Raw genomic sequence first — 18,315 nt, 5'->3', positions numbered from 1 at the left:
AAAAAACAGAAACTCACCACAAAAAGCACAGTTGATAGTAAACCATTGGAAACGTACTCTTTGAAACCAAGAGCACAAGAATGCCCACCATTACCGCTTGTTTCAACATTAGACTGAAGGACCTAGCCAGTCCGTTAAGGGAAGAAAAATAAGTGCTACGGTCTGAATGTCACCCAGAATTCATGTGTTGAAACTGAGCATGAGTCTGTGATAGTATTAAGAGGTGGGGCCTTTAGAAGGCAGTGAAGTTATAGATGGGATGAGAGCCCTTGTGAAAGGTCTTGAGGGAATGGGTTTGCCCTCTTCTCCTCTTCCTGAATGTGAAGATGCAGGAAGAAGGCCCTTGCCAGACACCAAGTGGCCGCGCCTTGATCTTGGACTTTCTGTTCCTTATAAGTTACCCAGTCTGTGATATTTTGTTAAAGCAGCACAAACAAATTAGGATATAAAGGCCATTAATAGAAGATTGTAAGAGTGTACCTGGGAGGCTCACAAACTTTCAGCCTGTCAGTCACCCCCTGTAGGGCTTGTGGCCCTGCCCACACAGTTCAGGAGATCTGGGGTGAGGCAGGACTGTCTACATGTCTAATGAGCTCCCAGGTTACCTAGTTCTGCTGTTCTGGATCCACACGTTAAGAACCACTGCTCTAAACAGAAGATTTGTAGGTTACTATGGGCTGCATTTTGCAAAATTCATTTGTTAAAACCCTGAAGTACCTCATAATGTGACTATATTTGGAGACGCATTAAAGAGGTGGTTAATTTAAAATGAGGCCTTGGAGTGGGCCCTACTCCAATGTAAATGGTGTCTTTATAAGAAGAGAAGATTTGGATACACAGGGAGAGACACGAGGCACATGCACACACAGAGGGAAGACCCCTGGAGCTCACAGGAAGAAGACAGCTATCTGTAAGCCAAGGAGAGAGGCGTTGGAAGAAACCAACCCTGCTGACACCCTAACCTTGGACTTCCAGCACCCAGAACTGTGAGAAACAAATTTCTGCTGTTTAAGCCACCTGGTCTGTGGTGCTTTATTATTGCAGGCTTAGCAAATTTATGCAAAGATATATTGTTAGAATTAATAATAGGGTTTAATAAAGTTGGTAGATAAGAATCAAGATTCAGAAAACCATTACATTCTTATATACCAGCAACAATGAATTGGAAAAGGAATTTTTAAAAATACATCCTTTACAATTTCATAAAATTTAAAATGTTTAGAAATAAATATATTGTAAGGTATGCAAGGCCTAGAGAAAGAAATTTAGACAATATAAAGGAAGCCACTTTAAAAGACCTGACTATGTGTAGAGACAGATGATGCTTCAACAGGGCAAAGATGTTGATTTTCCCCAAAGACATTCGCAGATTTAATTCAGTTTCACTCAGCATCTTTAGAGGCTTTGTTTTTGTTTATTTTTCTTTTTTTCTGAGGGAACTTAATAAGCTGATTCTATCTCATGATTGTTCTAAAGTTAATATGGATGTGCAGAGATCACAAAAGAGTCAGGCCTTCCTGAAGATGAAGAAACGTGTTGGGGCCATTAAAACTTATTGCAAAGTGGTGAACTTGGTCTGGACTGGGATCCAGGACCCAGGAACACAGCCATGCACACAGAGAGCCGGATTTATGACAGGGTGGGAACTGACAAGCCCAGTCAAAGGCTGGACTTATTGATGACTGTGTTGGCACAATTGGCTTTTCATATTGGAAAAAAAATTGAAATGGGATTCTCATCACACCACATCAAAAAATTACTTAAGGTGGACCATGGGCTTAAAATGTAAACAGCCAAACTATGAAACATTTGGAAGATAGTAGAGGAGGCTTTTTATGACATCATAGAAGGGAAGGACTTGTAAGCAAGACAAGAAAGTTCCAACCATGAAGAAACAGATTGATACATTTAAATGATTTGAAATTAAGAACTTCTGCTAATCAAAAATACCATGAAGAGAGTGAAAAGACAAGCCACCAACCATGAGAAGATATTTTAAACACCTGGGTTGCTTTACTTGGTCCACACATGTTTAAAGAGAAATATTATATTCTTCTCTCTTCTCACTTCTTCACCCATCCATGTGTCCAGTAGCCCTTGCAGGCTTCTCAGTCTGAATCCCAGATGCTTTGCTACTATTTAGATCACTGTTCACATGTTTTTTTATTATAGCTAAGCTGCCACAATGTCCTCGTAAGTAAATATGACTGCACATCCTTAGGTAATCCTCTGAGGATACATTCTTAGAAGTGGATATGCTGAGTGAAAGCAAAAAGACATTTTTAAGGCATTTGATAATTATTGACTAATTTTTTCCATAAAGGCTGCAGTAAGTTATGCTCTCATTAGCAATTTGAAAATGCTAGCTTCTTCCTAATCTAGAAAATTAGGTGCTATCAATATAAAAAGTCATTTTAAAATGCACAAAATATAAATGTTCACATTAACACATTCATGTCACCAGGATCCTAGACAGTCTCCTCCTCAAAGGTCACTGCCATCCTGGTTTCTAATACCGTAGATTAATCTTGCCACTTGTGAGCCCTGTGGAAAGGAAGCTGCACAGCTTGTGCTTGCTGGTGTCTGGTTCCTGTCACCCAACGTTATGTCCGAGAAAGTCACTCACGTTTTATGTGTAGCCTAGTTCATGTTTGTTGCTGAGTAGTATTCTACTGTGGAAACAGATGTTGCTTGATGTGTCCATTCTACTGTTGAAAGAAGTCTGGTGGCCTCCATCATGACATTTTCGTACATATGTACACATTTCTGTTCTCTCCAAATGGAAAGCGAATTTGCAGGGTCAACTTTAGTAGGCACTGCTAAATAGTTTTCCACAGTACAAGGTGCCTTCCTACTGGTTGTGCACGGTGGCTTCTGTTATTAATGTAAAAAATGTATCTCATATTTGCCTGTTTTATTTATTTAATTACTAATAATGCCTTTCATATGCTCATTGGCCATTGGTTTGTAAATTGACTGTTAATGCTTTTGCCTATTTTTCATAGTTCTTTCATCATTTTGTACGAGCTAATTTTCTACTAAGCATATTAATCTTATACATGTTACAAATTTTGTTTGCATCTCAATTTTGTTGATGGGTGTTTGTGTATGTATTTTCATATCACCTCCATTTTTCTGTTTATCTTTCTTTTTAAAGAGTATCTATCGCCTGATCATTGTAAGAAAAATTTAAAATTCAAACACAATCACTGGAAGTGGTGGCTGTTGATCTTTTGGTGCACACTCTCCCAACCTTGTCCCAGGTGAACATAGAAATATGTCACTGCCTGTTGAGTGCCTGCTAGAGGCCAGGCAGAGTGGATGTGGGAAAGCAACAGAGTCATGGAGGAGGCAGGCGGCAGGAAGGAAGGTGTGGACCTTGAAGCCCTCTGGAGCAGAGCTCTGCAGCTGAGCGGGGCCTCAAGGGTTCTGGCCAGAGGGAAAGAGAGGCCTTGCATCAAGAAAGTGCTCCAACTAACCTCCTGAGGGGGCTGAGGAAAGGGAAGAAATGAAGGGAGGGCCCAGGGACCCGGAGAAGCTTCCATTTCTTTTCTAGGTGGAATGAGGAACAGCTGATGGGAGGCACTGCTTTCATCTTTTACAAGATCCTTTGGGAATGGGAGGAGACTGCTAATGGGTATGGGATTTCCAAAAATTTGGGGGTGGTTAAAATGTTCTGGAACTAGACAGTAGGGATGGTTGCACATTGTGAATGTACTGATGTACTTGTACATTGTAAGATGGTTAAAAAGGTAAACTTTATATCACGTGATTTAACACAATGAAAGAAAAAAGACCCAATCTGCTACAGTATGATCAAACCAGAAGAGGTGAGAGCAGGAGATGCAGAACTTCCCAGGAGCTGCTATAAGGGCCACAGGGGATGACGGTAGCCCTGGGCACAGAAACGGGCAGACTGGATATCCTGGGGTGGAATTAGCAGCATTTGGAATGGTTTTCCAGAGGGGGAAGGACAACTCCAGGTTTCTCCACGGGAGGATGGTGACAGGTAGGACAGGCTAGTTCGGATGGACTAAGCTTGAGTTGAGATGAAAGAGGGTAGATGTCACCTCAGTGAATTTGCCCAGGCCAAACCCTGACTGCCATTCAGACTCCCCTCTGTCTTATACCCATATATAATTACTCACCAAATCCTATCTGCATTTTCTTCAACCTATGTGCAGATCCCAGCCACTTCTCACCCTCCATGATTCCCTGTCAAAAAGGCCACCAGGGCCTCTGTCTGGAGTCCCAGGTAGTCCCCCACTGTCCTCTTGACTTCTACCCTCCACCTATCTCTCTCCCTAAAGCAACCAGAACCATCCAACACACCATTCTCCTGCCAGAACCTTCGGCGATACTTTTCCTGAGCCTTCATCTCTCTGCTGTTTCTACCACTCAGCTCCAGTTTTGCCCCAAGCGAAGCCCACCTCAGGGAATTTGCATTCACACTCTCCCCTAGATGGCTTGTATCACATCCTGATGTGTATTTATTATGTTTAGGATGTAGGCTACAGAAGGGAAGGTTTTGTTCTTTGCTGGATTCCTCATGCCTAGGACAGGGTCTGGCAGAGTCAATGTTCAGAACGAATCTGTGAAATGAGTGAGTAAGTGAAGTTTCTGACTCCTCCCCTTTCCTTATGCTCTGACATTCTTAACATGTTGACTCTTATCTTCCTGCCTTATGGCCACTATGTGGCTGGAGCTATGGTATTGCGTCTGCATCCCAGGCAGAAGTTGGCCATGCCCATTGCCTTGGATCAGGAGAGCAGAAGCCTTCCCAGAACTCCCAGAAGACTTCCACTTGGGTCCCATTGGCCAGAATGAGGTCACATGTCTACCCTCAGCTGCAAGGGAGCCTGGGAAATGGGCCTTGATATGTTCCGCCCATCCTGGTCCATTGCCTGGGCCAGTTGCTCTGCTGCCGAAACCTTGTGCAGATTTGACCCTGGGGAGAATGGGGTTGGAGGTGTTTTGATGGCAGAGGCACATGTTTTGCATGACATCCTTGCACCTTCACTGAGGTCCTCTGTTCCTAGACAGATATGAGTGTCTTTTGCACCAGAGGGTTGCAGGGCTAAGTGCCAGCTTCCATGTTAAGAAAGAAACATCCCCCAAGGTCACGCTAGCTACAACTTGTTCTCTATGTGGTATGAGTAAAGAAACCTGCCAAGCTGGAAAGCTTAGTGGATGCTGAGAGACCTCACAGCCTCTCTGACTCCCCAACCAACTCACACACTAAACCTGCTCTGGACTTGACTTTACCTTGCAAAGGAAGATCAAACCTGTGAGAATAGGCAGCCAAGTCTGCAGGTCTGCACTCCAGCCCCTGATCTCTCCTGGTTCAGAATCTCACCCAGGGGAGGACAGTCTTCCCCTAGCACAAGCCTCACACTTCTTCTGTGGAAGAAGACCTCATGGTTGTTCTGATGACCAAGTCCAACTCCCATCAATACATGTACAGATTCTGAGGGTCTGATGGGAAAATATTTTCCAAGAATGAATCACCTGCTATGAAAAAAAAAAGTTGTTTTAATCCCACTCAAAGGGGAACTGCTGCAAAGATGCTTCTGTTACAAAAGAAATAATATTTAACAAGAAAACAAATAAGAAAAGAGTCATGAAATACTTTTTCTGCCTTAAGGAAAAAAATAATGAGGGCACTTCATGTAGAGAGAGTTTGATAGAAGGCAGTGTCCTTCCATGTGACACAGCAGCTCAAAGCCAAGGCAGGAACCAGAGCTTGAGGCTGGATGGAGCTTACCCCTAGCCCTGGGCTCTTCAACTGAGCGGAGCAGCGAATTCTTTTAAGAAAGCTTGGCAAGACTTGAATTCTAAGTATAAAGTATTACTTTGCAGAGATTTGTGGCTTTAGAATTAGGCTAATTTTCAACCACATGCACAGCCTGATTTCAGCGGTGGACGGAGGAGGTCGCCACACCTCAGCTACATCTCCAGGTTGATAACATGAGCGACAGAAGGTCTTCAAGAAAGCATTTGAAAAGACAGTGACGTGTGCAGGTGCTAGAAGCCCAATGTCTGCCTTACAAACCTCGCCCAGGCTCTGTTGCAAAGCATTTTATGCAGATTTTACAAATGATTCTACCCAAAGTCCTTAGAAGTGGGTTACATCTTCCAGTGCCCTAAACCTTTCAAATGCACAATGGCATCCACATTTCAACGTTATGCAGTGACCCAACACAAGGGTGAAAATTGTTGGCAAACCACCACAAAGCTGGTGCAAGCTTCTACACTGTGGTGTTTACAGCAGGTCAGGAGAGAGCCATACCAGGAGGGAAGGCAGCTTGGCAGGTGCCACGTGGGCTCCCAATCAGCTGCCACCAGCTTCAGAGGAGGATGCACTGCCAAGTTGGGAGGGGCTTTGAATCGCTCTCCCCATTTCCCCACCCCATCCTGAGCCCGAGGAGCCCCTGGAGCCCTGACTTTAGCATCCGCAACGCTGTCCCACGTGGCCTGCCCAGCCTTGCCAGCAGGACCAGAGTCTCTTCCACACGGCCATGGGGAGTGGTGGGGAAGAGGCCTAGCTGGGAAGCTAAGACCCAGGTCCAAGCCAGAAGGCCATGCGGCCACCCCACCACCCAGCGAGTCACAGAAATCCCTAAAGCAATGCACTTGGAGCAACTCAGGAAACAAGACAGCACAGTGTTTGCAAATGAGGCCAGTTTTTACACTAGATCACTGTTAACCAACCGCTTAGCTCAGTCCCCCATCAACTGGTTGCAAACCTAAGACGTCCACAGTTCACCATGGTTGGACTCCCCAGACACCTGGAACTCTGTTTCCATCAGGTAAGCTGTGTACTGACCCAAAATCACTGCTAAATGTCCCCACGCCTTCTAATTTCAACTCTTTCTGTTATGATTGCTAATGAAATGAGAGCAAAGAGAAAGTGTTGTTTCTTAGTGAACTATGCTGGATGCTTTGGAAAGACTCGCAGTGTGGCTGCAGAAAAAAAAAGTTGCTGGTGAATTAGTCTACACGTCAGGATCCTATTGAGATGCAAGTGTCTTTAAACTGAAGACAGTACCTTGTGGGTGCGATTTATGCACACACACACACACACACACACACACACACAAAAGAAGAAGAGGACCCCAACCAGCATCAGAGGATTAGCAAATTGATAGCCATTGATATTTTCAGTTAAAATAAAATATTTAAGGTATTTGTAACACTCTTAAAAATTTCCCATTTTGAACATCTTTTTCAGTTATCCAATGATTACTGGTTCTACTGCCCTGGAAAATAAACTTCTCCTGAGGAGTATGGTTCTGAGATATCTGTGCCCCTACTGAAAAGTTTCATGAGCTTTTGTTTATTGTGGTAAAATACACAGACAAATTTCACCATTTAAAGGCAGTAGATGCAATCACAATGCTGTGTAACCATCACCTACAGCGAGTTCCAGAACACGCTTAGGAAACCCGTCTCCCCTTAGCAGCCACTTCCCCTCTCCCCGATATCCTCCCCCCACCCCCATCTGCTTTCATACTCCCTGGATGTCCGTTCTTCTGGACATTTCATATAACACTTGTGTGACATTTCATATCTGCACTTTCTTATCGGGCTCCTCTCCTGGCATTTTGTGTATTTTTAAATTACACGGAATGAGAATTGATATCTTGAGATCTTTCGCAAGTTTTTCGGACGCGGACCAGCCTTCTGCATTTGGAAGCTCGCGCGGGGCAGCCGGGCTGTCCCCGGGGTCGCCACGTCCCTCGGGAAGGTTCCAGGACCCGAGCTCTGAGGCCAGCGGGGTCTCCGCAGCCATCGCGGCTAAGTTTCGCACAACCTCTCCCAGGCCCCAACCCAACCTCTGGGCACTGGACGAAGACTCAGGGATTTGTGTCTTACACCGGATTTCCCATTTACTATTCCTTTAAGGGCGTCTGCCCAAGCCTGGGGCCGCAGCGAACTCGGCGGGGCTGCCTTCCCCATCTCCACGCAGCTCGCTCGGGCCTGACCTGGGGACCCGGAGGGGACCCTGACCCGCCGGGGTCCTCCACCCCGCAGGGCCTCGCATCCCCGTCCCTGTGCATGCGGTGGGGGCTGCCCGCTTGGCCTCTCCGTCGCACCTCCACCTCCGTGACTCGGAGACCTCCGTCCCTGCTGCTGCGCACACCCTGTAAACCCAGCCCTGGTTTGAGGCGCAGGGTCTTGGAGGGCGCAGGTCACAGAACGCGGGAGACCCCAGCACGCCCTTTCCAGAACGCGAGCGACCCCGGCCGACTCGTGCCCGAACGAGGTGTTGAACTTACTGTCAAGGTTCAAAATCCCCAGCGGCAGGTTCAGGGGTGGGGGTGTCTTTAAAACGAAATCCTTTCTCCCCAGGCTACCCAGGAGCTCCGCGCCAGCGCGCCGCGGGGGCCTCAGAATTCGCCGCCAGAGCCGCAGGGAAGGGCCGCGGACTGGGGGACAGGCCCGGCTCGGGGACCGCGGGAGGACGCAGGGCTGCTCCCCGCCTTCCTCTCTGCACCCCGGGCCCGGCCGCCCCCACTGCCCGACGCGGTCCCCATCCCAGGCTCGGTCCCCAGAGGCGCCGCTCGCGCCCCCTCGGCCCCGCGTACCTCCTCCGCGCCGGCTTTCTCCTCCTCTTGACGGCGTACTTGGCCCCGGTGGACAGCATGGTGTCTGCAGGCGGCTGCTCCCCTCCCGGCCGCACAAAGGGGACGCGGTGGCCGTGGGCTTGGGCCGGGGGAGCGGCTGCCGGGCGCCCGGGAAGGTGCGGCCACCCCCACGCGGAAGGCGGCCAGCGGGTCCCGGTGCGCGCGGCTCCCAGCCCGAGGTCCCCAGCTCTGGGGTCCCAGCGCCCCGCCTCCTCCTGGAGCGACCAGCGGGACCTGCCGTCCCCCGCGGCCGCCGGGCCGGGACACCCCGAGGGATCTGCGCGCGCCTGTTTCCGAGACGGGAAGGCGCTGGGGGCTCGGCAGCCAGAGGGACGGGTTCGGGGAGCGTCCGGTGAGCCTAAGACGCGCCTTCGCCGGGGTCGCCGGGTGTCTGCCTCTCACTTAGGTATTAGGAACCGTGGGACAAATCTCGGTTTTCCTCTGGGGGTGGGCGGAGGCTCAAAACTGGACGGCGTTCCCCTGGAGGACTCTGATCAGACAAGTAGTGGTTTCCTCATCCCCAGGTGTGCGCGAAGGGTGCAAGTGGCCAGCAGGGACAACACGGGGCGAATTCGGAAAGCCGGTGCGTCCGTGGACGGTCCACTTGGAAGGAGTTGGGAGAAGTCCTTGTTCCCACGCGCGGACGCTTCCCTCCGTGTGTCCCTCGAGCCACAAAAAGCCCAAACCCTAACCCGCTCCTTTCTCCCGCCGCGTCAGTGCAGAACCCCGCGGTCCCCGGGCGGGGAAGTCCGCAGGCGTCGGGAGAGACACGTCCTCTGGGAGCACAGAGCCCCTCCGAGCGAGCAGTGGGGACGCTGGGCAGACAGGGGGCCGCGGGGTCCGGGTGGAGAGGACCCGCCCTCGAGCCGGCCCAGCCCTGACGCTCAGGACCGCCTCCAGCGGGAGGCCTGCGCCCTTCTTTAGACCCTTCTTGGGAGAGTTCATTGCCGTTGTTTTGCAAATACCCGCTGCGCTTGGACGGAGGAAGCGCCCACGCGTCGACCCCTGGAAACGAAGGCCTCCCTGATGGGAACGTCTGCGTCCAGGAGCCTTTATTTACTCTTTATTCTGCCCGATGCGTGCACGTGTGTTAAATGCTTCAGATGCTTTTGGGAGGGAGGTGTTACACAAATAATGGAAATGCCTCCTGGTCTCGCCACGCTAGGTGACAGCTGAGGTGCGGCTTCTCCAGGGCGGAGCCTCCTCGTTGTCCAGAGCTGCTTGTCGAAGTCTTCCCAGGGCCCCTGACTTGCACTGGAAACTGCTCACCTTGGCACCGGCATGTGGAACAAGAAATGCTTCTGTTTTCATTCGTCCTAGTGTTCATAAAATGGAAAACAATGAAGGACATACAAAAACATTAATAAAATAAATTCATGGAACTAGATTCTTCAGAAAGTACAACAAACACAAAATCCAAGTATTGCCATGTCGGCAACACATTCCTACTTTAAGTTGTATGAAGTTAATTGGAATAGTGAAGAACAAAAGTGGATGTGGGGCAGATCTGCGTCCTGCATGCGTCTTGCAGCCAGACTGTTCCAGCTGTTCCAGACCTCAAAATAGAGAGGACCCAGGTTTTCTAAGATCAAGTCGCTTCGCTCTTAACTGCAGTGGGTGGAGTTTGGGGATGGACCTCTCCTCAGCTCCCATCGCCCCTCTCCAGCGTCCCTGGGTGCAGCCCCTCCGCCGCCACAGCTGGAGACTTCCAAAGGAGGCAAGCAAGCCTCAGCGATCCCACGGAGGTCCCATCGGCCCTTTCCAGGCTTTTCTCTCTTCAAGCTCCTCCTCCTTCTTCTTTGCTCTCTTCATAATCGAATCTAGGCAAGGATTTCAGTCTGAGCTTTGACCAAGGACAGTAACTGGGTCCAGGGATGGAAAACTTTGCTTCTAGGTCCCGTTTTGCTACAGCCTGGCAAGAGGACTGTGACCAGGCCTCAGTTTCCATCTCTCTAAACTGAGGAGTGCTGTGCGGAGATCTCTGCCTCCTTTACAGTATTTCCTCCAGTTACGTCTTCGTTATTAGAGCCGCTGACTTCAAATGACGTTTCATAATGATGACCATCTCTTTTGTGTCATCCGGAGTCCTTTTTCTTCTGATATCTCGAAAATAGATAAGAAAGATAATACGAATATCAAACTGAGCCCTTTTCTTTGGACTTTGTAACAAGGAAAATTCCTAGTAATGGTAAAGTACGATCTAGTAACGATCAATGAATCTGGATGTGAGCTTAAATGAATCTGGATGTGAGCTTTATTTTATGATTCGATTAGGGTATATCCACGAGTCTTGGACTTATCTAAAACTTTAATTTATCTAAAAGTATGCAGTGTTCATTACTTAGCAAAGGTGTCATGGCTTGGTGTCTAGCATTCCGGGTAGAGAGCCATCTCTGTGTTAGGGAGTGTTGGCTCTTTATTGAGGCCATCGGTGAGGCAATGCAAGACAGACAAATGTGGCTTCGGTCCTAATATGACAGCAGACAGCCACCAGCTGGAAAGGTGTACTGAGATTGTAAAGATGTGCTCACTTCCTGAGGCTAGGGACCAGGGCCACTTACAGCCCCATCATCATCTTTTTGAACTGTAAATCTGAATTCTTTTCTCCAAGACAAAATTGGGCAGGGAACCATCAAACTGGGATTCTGGAAATCAGGATGGGGGAGCAGAGAATCCTGCACCCTCACAAACCCCTTTTGCTGTGTTTGCTCCTGGTGCAAGTTCTCACTTCTCCATGGCTTGGGGGCTGAGCAGAGTTCCTGGGGCTGTTGGTGCTACCTCAGCTCTCTGTTCTCACTGCTTGGAGCCAGAGAGGAGGCAGGGACAGAAGTCATGGACTAAAGGCCTAGAGACAGGGCAGGAAGAACGGCAAGATTCAGAGGAAAATGTTTGTTTACAGCCAGAATCAATTGATAGGCATCAACACAATGTTGGAGAGAATGTTGCAGCACAGTGCCCTGGCCTGGCATGCAGGAGCCTGTGACCGTTCCGTCCCCTGGGCCACCTCAGGCTCCTCACCCCCACCCTCAGAGTGTGGGCTTTCATGGCTGCTCTATGCTGGGCCACAGCCCTTCATGAGGCTCCGCAGGGCCACAGAGAATAAAAGGGAGCAGAAACCACATCCTCCACACAGACAGAACCTGCATCAGCCAAATTGTCCATCTGACCAAGGGTCTCCCTTCCTCATTGCCCAGGTGGCTACAACATGTTGTTTGGACCACCAGTTACTGTATCAGACTCTCTTTAATTTTTTGGCTCAAATTGTTTTCTCTCCTTGATTAGATGAGGTACCTTGGTAATAGTTAAATTTGTCTGGAGCCTAGAGGTTGCAAGATCATGAAACTGCAGTTATACCTTCCCAGAGGGGTGGATGGCATCCTCAGATCCTCGACTTGCAGAATGACCTGTGTGGATCTGACTCTAGGCCATCTCCCATTGGAAGAAGAGGAGGGTTTTTATGGTTGAAAGAAGGACCATTGCATTATAATAGGTGCAGTCATTTTGGAATTCTCGGTATGGGAAGAGGCATGTGCTTGTGTATGTGCACACAGGCATGCTTGTTCAGGAACCAAAGGGGTGGACTGCAGTGACATATGTCATTATTTTTGTTTATTCTGCTGCTGTATTCATTTTCAATTGCTGTTGTAACAAATTACTACAAACTTTGTTCCTCAGAAGAACACAAATTTATATTTTTACAGTTCTGCAGATCAGAAGTCCAGTAGTGTCTAAAATCAAGGTACCAGCAATGCTGTGTTTGTTCCTGGAGGTTCTAGGGGAGAATCATTTCCTGCCCATTTGGGCTGTGGGCAGAATTTATTTCCTTGTGGTTGTAGGACTGAGGTTCCCATTTTCCTGCTGGATTAGGGCCATTCCCAGCTTCTAGAAGCCACCCGCATGCCTTGGCTTGAGGCCCCTTCCACTATTTTCAAAACCAGCAACAGTAGGTCAAAGCCCTCTAACAGGTTCTTCTTCCTTCCTTTTTATGAACTCATCTCATTAGGTTTGCAGCCACTTGAATAATCCCAGATCATTTCTCTATTTTAAGGTCAGATGATCAGGTCAACTGAATTCTACCTATATAACCTTAATTCTTTTTTGCCATGTACGGTAACATATGCATAGATTCTGGGGATTAGTATGGAGACATACTAATTACATTGTAGCTAGATATTTATGTTGGGGGGGAGCATTATTCTGTACCTAGAAGAGAGGGGACTTGTGGGGATGTAGGGTGGGCATATGTTCAGTGTTAACCGATTCTGCTAAGTGGTTTTCCAAAGAGGTATGCTCACTAAAACTATTCTCTTTCATTGGTCTGTTTATTTATTCTCATGTCCATATCATACTGTTTGAATTACTGTCTTGATATCTAGTATTATAAATATTCTTTGTTATTCTTGGAAATTGTATTTGCTTTTTTAGCTTTTTGCATTTCCATATAAATTTTAGAATCAACTGGTTAATTCCCATAAAAATACCTGCTGGGATGTTGAATGGTATTGCTTAGATTCTACAGATTATGTGAGGAATAATTTATATTTTACAGTATAAAGACTTTCAGCCCATGAACACGGAATATCTCTTTATTTATTTGGAGATACTCTTCTTTAATTTATGTCATTTTTTTATAGTTTTCTTGCACACAATTCACTAGTTCCTAAGTGTTTGATATTTTTAATGCAATTGTAAATGATGTCATTTAAAAATTAATTTTCAGGCCAGGTACAGTGGCTCACTCCTGTAATCCCAGCACTATGGGAGTCTGAGGCAGGAGGATCACTTGAGGCCAGGAGTTCAAGACCAGCCTAGGCAACATAGGAAGATTCCATCTCTACCAAAAAAAAAAAAAAATTAGCCAAGCATGGTAGTACCTGCCTGTAATCCTAATTACTGGGGAGGCTGAGGTGGGAGGAAGCTGAGGTGGGAGGAGGCTGAGGTGGGAGGAGGCTGACGTGGGAGGAGGAGGCTGGAGCCCAAGAGTTCAAGGCTGCAGTGAGTTTGTGTCACTGCACTCCAGCCTGGGTGACAGAGTAAGATACTGTCTCAAAAAATGATTTTCTAATTGTTGCTATTGTTTCAAAATACATTTGATTTGTGTATACTATCTTGTATCTAATTACTTTGCTTGTTAATTATAGATTTCTTTGGATCTTTCATGTACACATCCTATCTATCCAAAGGAATAGAAATCAATACATAAAAGATATACCTAAACTTGGAATGTTTATTGCAGTACTATTCACAATAGCAAAGATATAGAATCAACCCGTTTTTATCAACAAATGAATGAATAAAGAAAATGTCATAAATATATGCAAGGGAATTCTATTCAGTCATAAAAAGAAGAAAAGCATCTCATTTGTGGCAACATGGATGGAACTGGAGAGAATTATCTTAAGTGAAGTAATCCAAGCACAAAGAAATAAATATCACCTGTTCTCACTTATATGTGGGAACTAAAATATTTGATCACATGGAGGTCAAGAGGGGAAAAATAAATAACAGAGATTGGGAAGTGTGGGAGAAAAGGGAGGAAGAGGAGGACTGGGTTAAAGGGTACAAACATATGGTAAGACAGAAGGAATTAATTCCATATTTGATAGTGGAGTAGGGGGACTGTACTTAACCAAAATCGATTGTACTTGGATGATGGCCATGCTCAATACCTTGACTTGACTTCTGTGCATTATATACATGTAACAAAATTTCTTATGTTCCCCATAAATTTATATAAATAAAAAACAGCAAAAATTGTATAAATAATGTTCAGTTATCTATTTGTATTTAATTTAGAAGCAATCATCTAGGTAAAAGACCAGTGGGAACAACCCTAATATAGCTAGTTATAGCATGCCTACTCTGATACAGAAACCTGGCTAAGTGTAGGTCAGGCAAAATCTCACTTCATCCTACCAATGACCCTATAAGGTCGGTATTATTATTATCCCTATATTTTAAATATGTAAAGGTAGTAGTAGCCTGACCAATGTAATGCCAAATGGCAGAATTGGGACTTAGGCCTAATGTACCCGACTCAAGAAGTAGCAATTTAATCTGTATCTCCACGTCTGTATATGGACCAAGGAGAAGTAAATTTTGTGTTTGCGAGTACACTTAATTCTTTCTGTCCATCCTAAATATTCTAATCCCCAACCCCATGCCATGAGTGGTTTTTCAGGGAAAGAATTACGACCATGTTGTAAAATCTTGTAAGCTGCAGTTTGCAGGATTAGTATTGGACCAACAATGTCCTCCCACTCAAGTGGCGTAATGGTAGAAAACACTGTTACTAGATAGAGGTGGAATCTCAGGGGAGAAACCTATAGTCTAAACTACAGAACCCAGATTAAAATAGAAAAATTCTGTACTTTTCCTTAAAATAATTTGACTAAATTTTAAAAAAATTTTTTCTGAAAATAAACAGTATTATAAAGTGGTATATTTAAACAAATAAATATCTAGCTACGATGTAATTCTTTTTTATCTAATCTTGAACTAGTGGTTCTGGCTCCATCTTACCTTGTCATAGTCTTTGGAACCCTTCTTGAATGCTTTTTTGGAGTTGCACCTGTTCCTTGGTTTATATATGCTCCAGCTGGCCATGTATAATTCTTGTCAGCTGGCCATAAGACATGATCTGGCAATTTGTCATTCCATTGACTGTATTCATTTAGCTGCTTAAAATGGACACTTACGGATACTTTAGTTTGAAGAATCCTCCTTATAGCAGTGGGCTTTCACCATCTCCTTCCTATGCCATGCAGAAATAATCCTCCACAAAATAAGCACAGACGAAAAATCAGGTTGGTGGAGAACAAGTAAAGAAAAGGAGGAGAGGGTAGGTGAGGTGGGGAGGAGGAAAGGGAGGACCTGAGAAAAGCGAAGATGAGAAAAGCCTCTGCTGCCCTCCAACCCGGCTTGGCCTCCTCCAGCCCCAGCCAGCAGTGCAGAGGCCACCACAGGGAGTCCCCAAGTGTCCGCACCCCTGGGCCTGCCAGGGGCCTCCGCCTGCTGGGCTGCCCTCCCTGTGCGCAAGGTGTGACAACATGTGCGCAAGGTGTGAGGAAATTCTTGGAGAGGGAGTTCCCCTGGGTTGCAGAGTCCTGATGAAATCTCACAGGAAAATTGCATGGCCCCCAATGTCCTAGGTGTAGCATTCATTTCAGTTTTTCCAATAGAAATGTCTCCCTGAAGGCTCATATCTGTGCCTTGAGAAAAGAGAAGGCCATCATCACAATAACCCTCCGTTCTGACCAGGATGGAGTTGGAGTTGCTATTGCTCAAAAGCTTCCAGAACCTTCTGCTCCCACTCAGAGTAAACCCAGAACCCTTGCCTGACCCAGAAGCCCCTTGGGGATCTGCCTCACAGCCCACCACCTCACCGATGGCTCTTCTCCCACCAGGCCCTTGCTAATGGCCCTCTCGCTGCACAGCCATCTACTCTTCAGACCTGCCCATCCCTCCTGTCTCAGAGCCTCCAATCCTCTGTTCCCTCTGTCAGAAATCACCACACACAACTTTGTATTGTCTCTCTCTCTCTTTTTTTTTTTGAGACAGGGTCTTGCTCTGTCACCCAGGCTGCCAGGCTGTAGTGCAAGTAGTGTGATCTTGGCTCACTGCAGCCTCCACCGCCTGGGTTCAAGCTACCCTCCTGCCTCAGTCTCCTGAGCAGCTGGGACTACAGGCACCCACCACCATGCCCAGCTAGTTTTTGTTTGTTTGTTTGTTTGTTTGTTTTAAGTAGAGACAGGGTTTCACTATGTTTGCCAGACTGGTCTTGAACTCTTGACCTCAAGTGATCCGCCCACCTTGGCCTTGTCTCTTTTTGTAAGTCTCTGTTCAAATGGAGTCTCATCCCAGTGGCCTTTTCTAACTACTCTACCTAAAACAGCAGCTTAGACCATCAGTACCTGTTGCTTACTCTACTTGATTCCTGCCCTGTACTCTATGCTGACAGTGCTGTGTGTCTATTTTCTGTCTTCCCTCCATGGAAGTGAGCCTCGTGCTTGTAAGGGCTTTATCTTGGTTTGTTTGGTGTGGTGTCCCCGTGCCTGTAGCAGTTCCTAATACAGAAAGGATGCACATCAAGCATGTCATGAATAACTATAGAAATTACTGGACTAACATGTGTGTTTGGTTTTTTGTTAGTGTTTTTCACTCAGAATGATTCCTTCCTGGGGGCTTCTGAGTCTCCTCCCTACCCCATTGTCTAGCCCTTTAAATACATTTGACAATAAAGTTATATCTGTTCACCAGACATATTTGGACATGTCTGAATCCCAGCAAGAGAAGTAGTTTGTTTTTACCCCTGAAGGCTTCCAGCTGTGTGCAAGCAGACTTCTAAAGATGCCACATCATCTCCTTAGCAGATGTGTTTTGATATTTCTAAATCCACCTAACTGTAAGCTGAAAATCCTCCATTGTGTTAAAAAAATTTTTAATTTGTAACTATTTTTATTTCCAATGTAGTTAACATTTCACTCTACTTTTAAGCAATATTCTTTTGCACTAGATTTCTAATTGAAAGTTGTGAAGAATTAGTTGACATCCTAAACTTTTATTTTTATTTTTTGTTTTTTGTTTTTTTACAAAAATTTTGATTTTTAAAAAATGATTTGTTTTACTTGGACTCGGGAAGGGGAACATCATACACCGGGGCCTATCATGGGGAGGGGGGAGGGATTGCATTGGGAGTTATACCTGATGTAAATGACGAGTTGATGGGTGCTTACGAGTTGATGGGTGCAGCACACCCACATGGCACAAGTATACATATGTAACAAACCTGCACGTTATGCACATGTACCCTAGAACTTAAAGTATAATAATAATTAAAAAAAAAAAGAAAAGAAAATGATCTGTTCTGCTGCTTCTTTTTTTTTTTTTCTGTCTTTCTTATACTTTAATTTCTGGGATACATGTGCAGAACATGCAGGTATGTTACATAGGTATACACATGCCATCGTGGTTTGCTCCACCCATCAACCCATCATCTACATTAAGTATTTCTCCTAACGCTATCCCTCCCCTAGCCCCCCACCCCCCAACAGGCCCTAGTGTGTGATGTTCCCCTCCCTGTGCCCATGTGTTCTCACTGTTCACCTCCCACTTACGAGAGAGAACATGCAGTGTTTGGTTTTCTGTTCTTGTGTTAGGTTGCTGATAATACGGTTTCTAGCTTCACCTATGTCCCTGCAAAGGACAGGAACTCATCCTTTTATATGGTGCATAGTATTCCATGGTGTATATACGTCACATTTTCTTTATCCAGTATATCACTGGTGGGCATTTGGGTTCGTTCCAAGTCTTTGCTATTGTGAACAGTACTACAATAAACATATGTGTGCATGTGTCTTTGTAGTAGAATGATTTATAATCCTTTGGGTATATACCCAGTAATGGGATTGCTGGGTCAAATGGTATTTCTGGTTCTAGATCCTAGAAGAACCACCACACTGTCTTCCACAATGATTGAACTAATTTACATTCCCACCAACAGTGTAAAAGCGTTCTTGTTTCTCCACATCCTCTCCAGCATCTGTTGTTTCCTGACTTTTTAACGAGCGCCATTCTAACTGGCGTGAGGTGATATCTCATTGTGGTTTTGATTTGAATTTATCTAATGACCAGTGATGATGAGAGCTTTTTTTCATATGTTCATTGGCTGCATAAATGTCTTCTTTTG

General features: G+C 46.0%; 1 protein-coding gene across 6 annotated transcripts in view; it reads right to left on the bottom strand.

Annotated features, from left to right (window-relative positions):
* LOC100423621 (aryl hydrocarbon receptor-like) overlaps positions 1-9,584 on the bottom strand; it is a 68,776-nt gene extending 59,192 nt beyond the window's left edge. For 3 of the 6 annotated variants that reach the window (XM_028845203.2, XM_077995286.1, XM_028845201.2), the window contains exon 1: positions 8,589-9,584. In XM_028845203.2, the coding sequence (XP_028701036.2) occupies positions 8,589-8,647 (59 nt within the window). In that variant the 5' untranslated portion in view covers positions 8,648-9,584. Of the gene's footprint in view, positions 1-8,279 lie in introns of all 6 variants that reach the window. The other 3 variants (XM_077995289.1, XM_077995287.1, XM_028845202.2) reach the window with 3 other exon arrangements.
* Between the last annotated feature and the right edge of the window lie 8,731 nt (positions 9,585-18,315).

This window comes from Macaca mulatta, chromosome 3 (genome assembly GCF_049350105.2).
Source record: "Macaca mulatta isolate MMU2019108-1 chromosome 3, T2T-MMU8v2.0, whole genome shotgun sequence".
NCBI classification, from domain to species: Eukaryota; Metazoa; Chordata; class Mammalia; order Primates; family Cercopithecidae; genus Macaca; species Macaca mulatta.
Note: the sequence above shows the minus strand (reverse complement) of the source record. Positions and strands in the feature narration are given on the sequence as shown.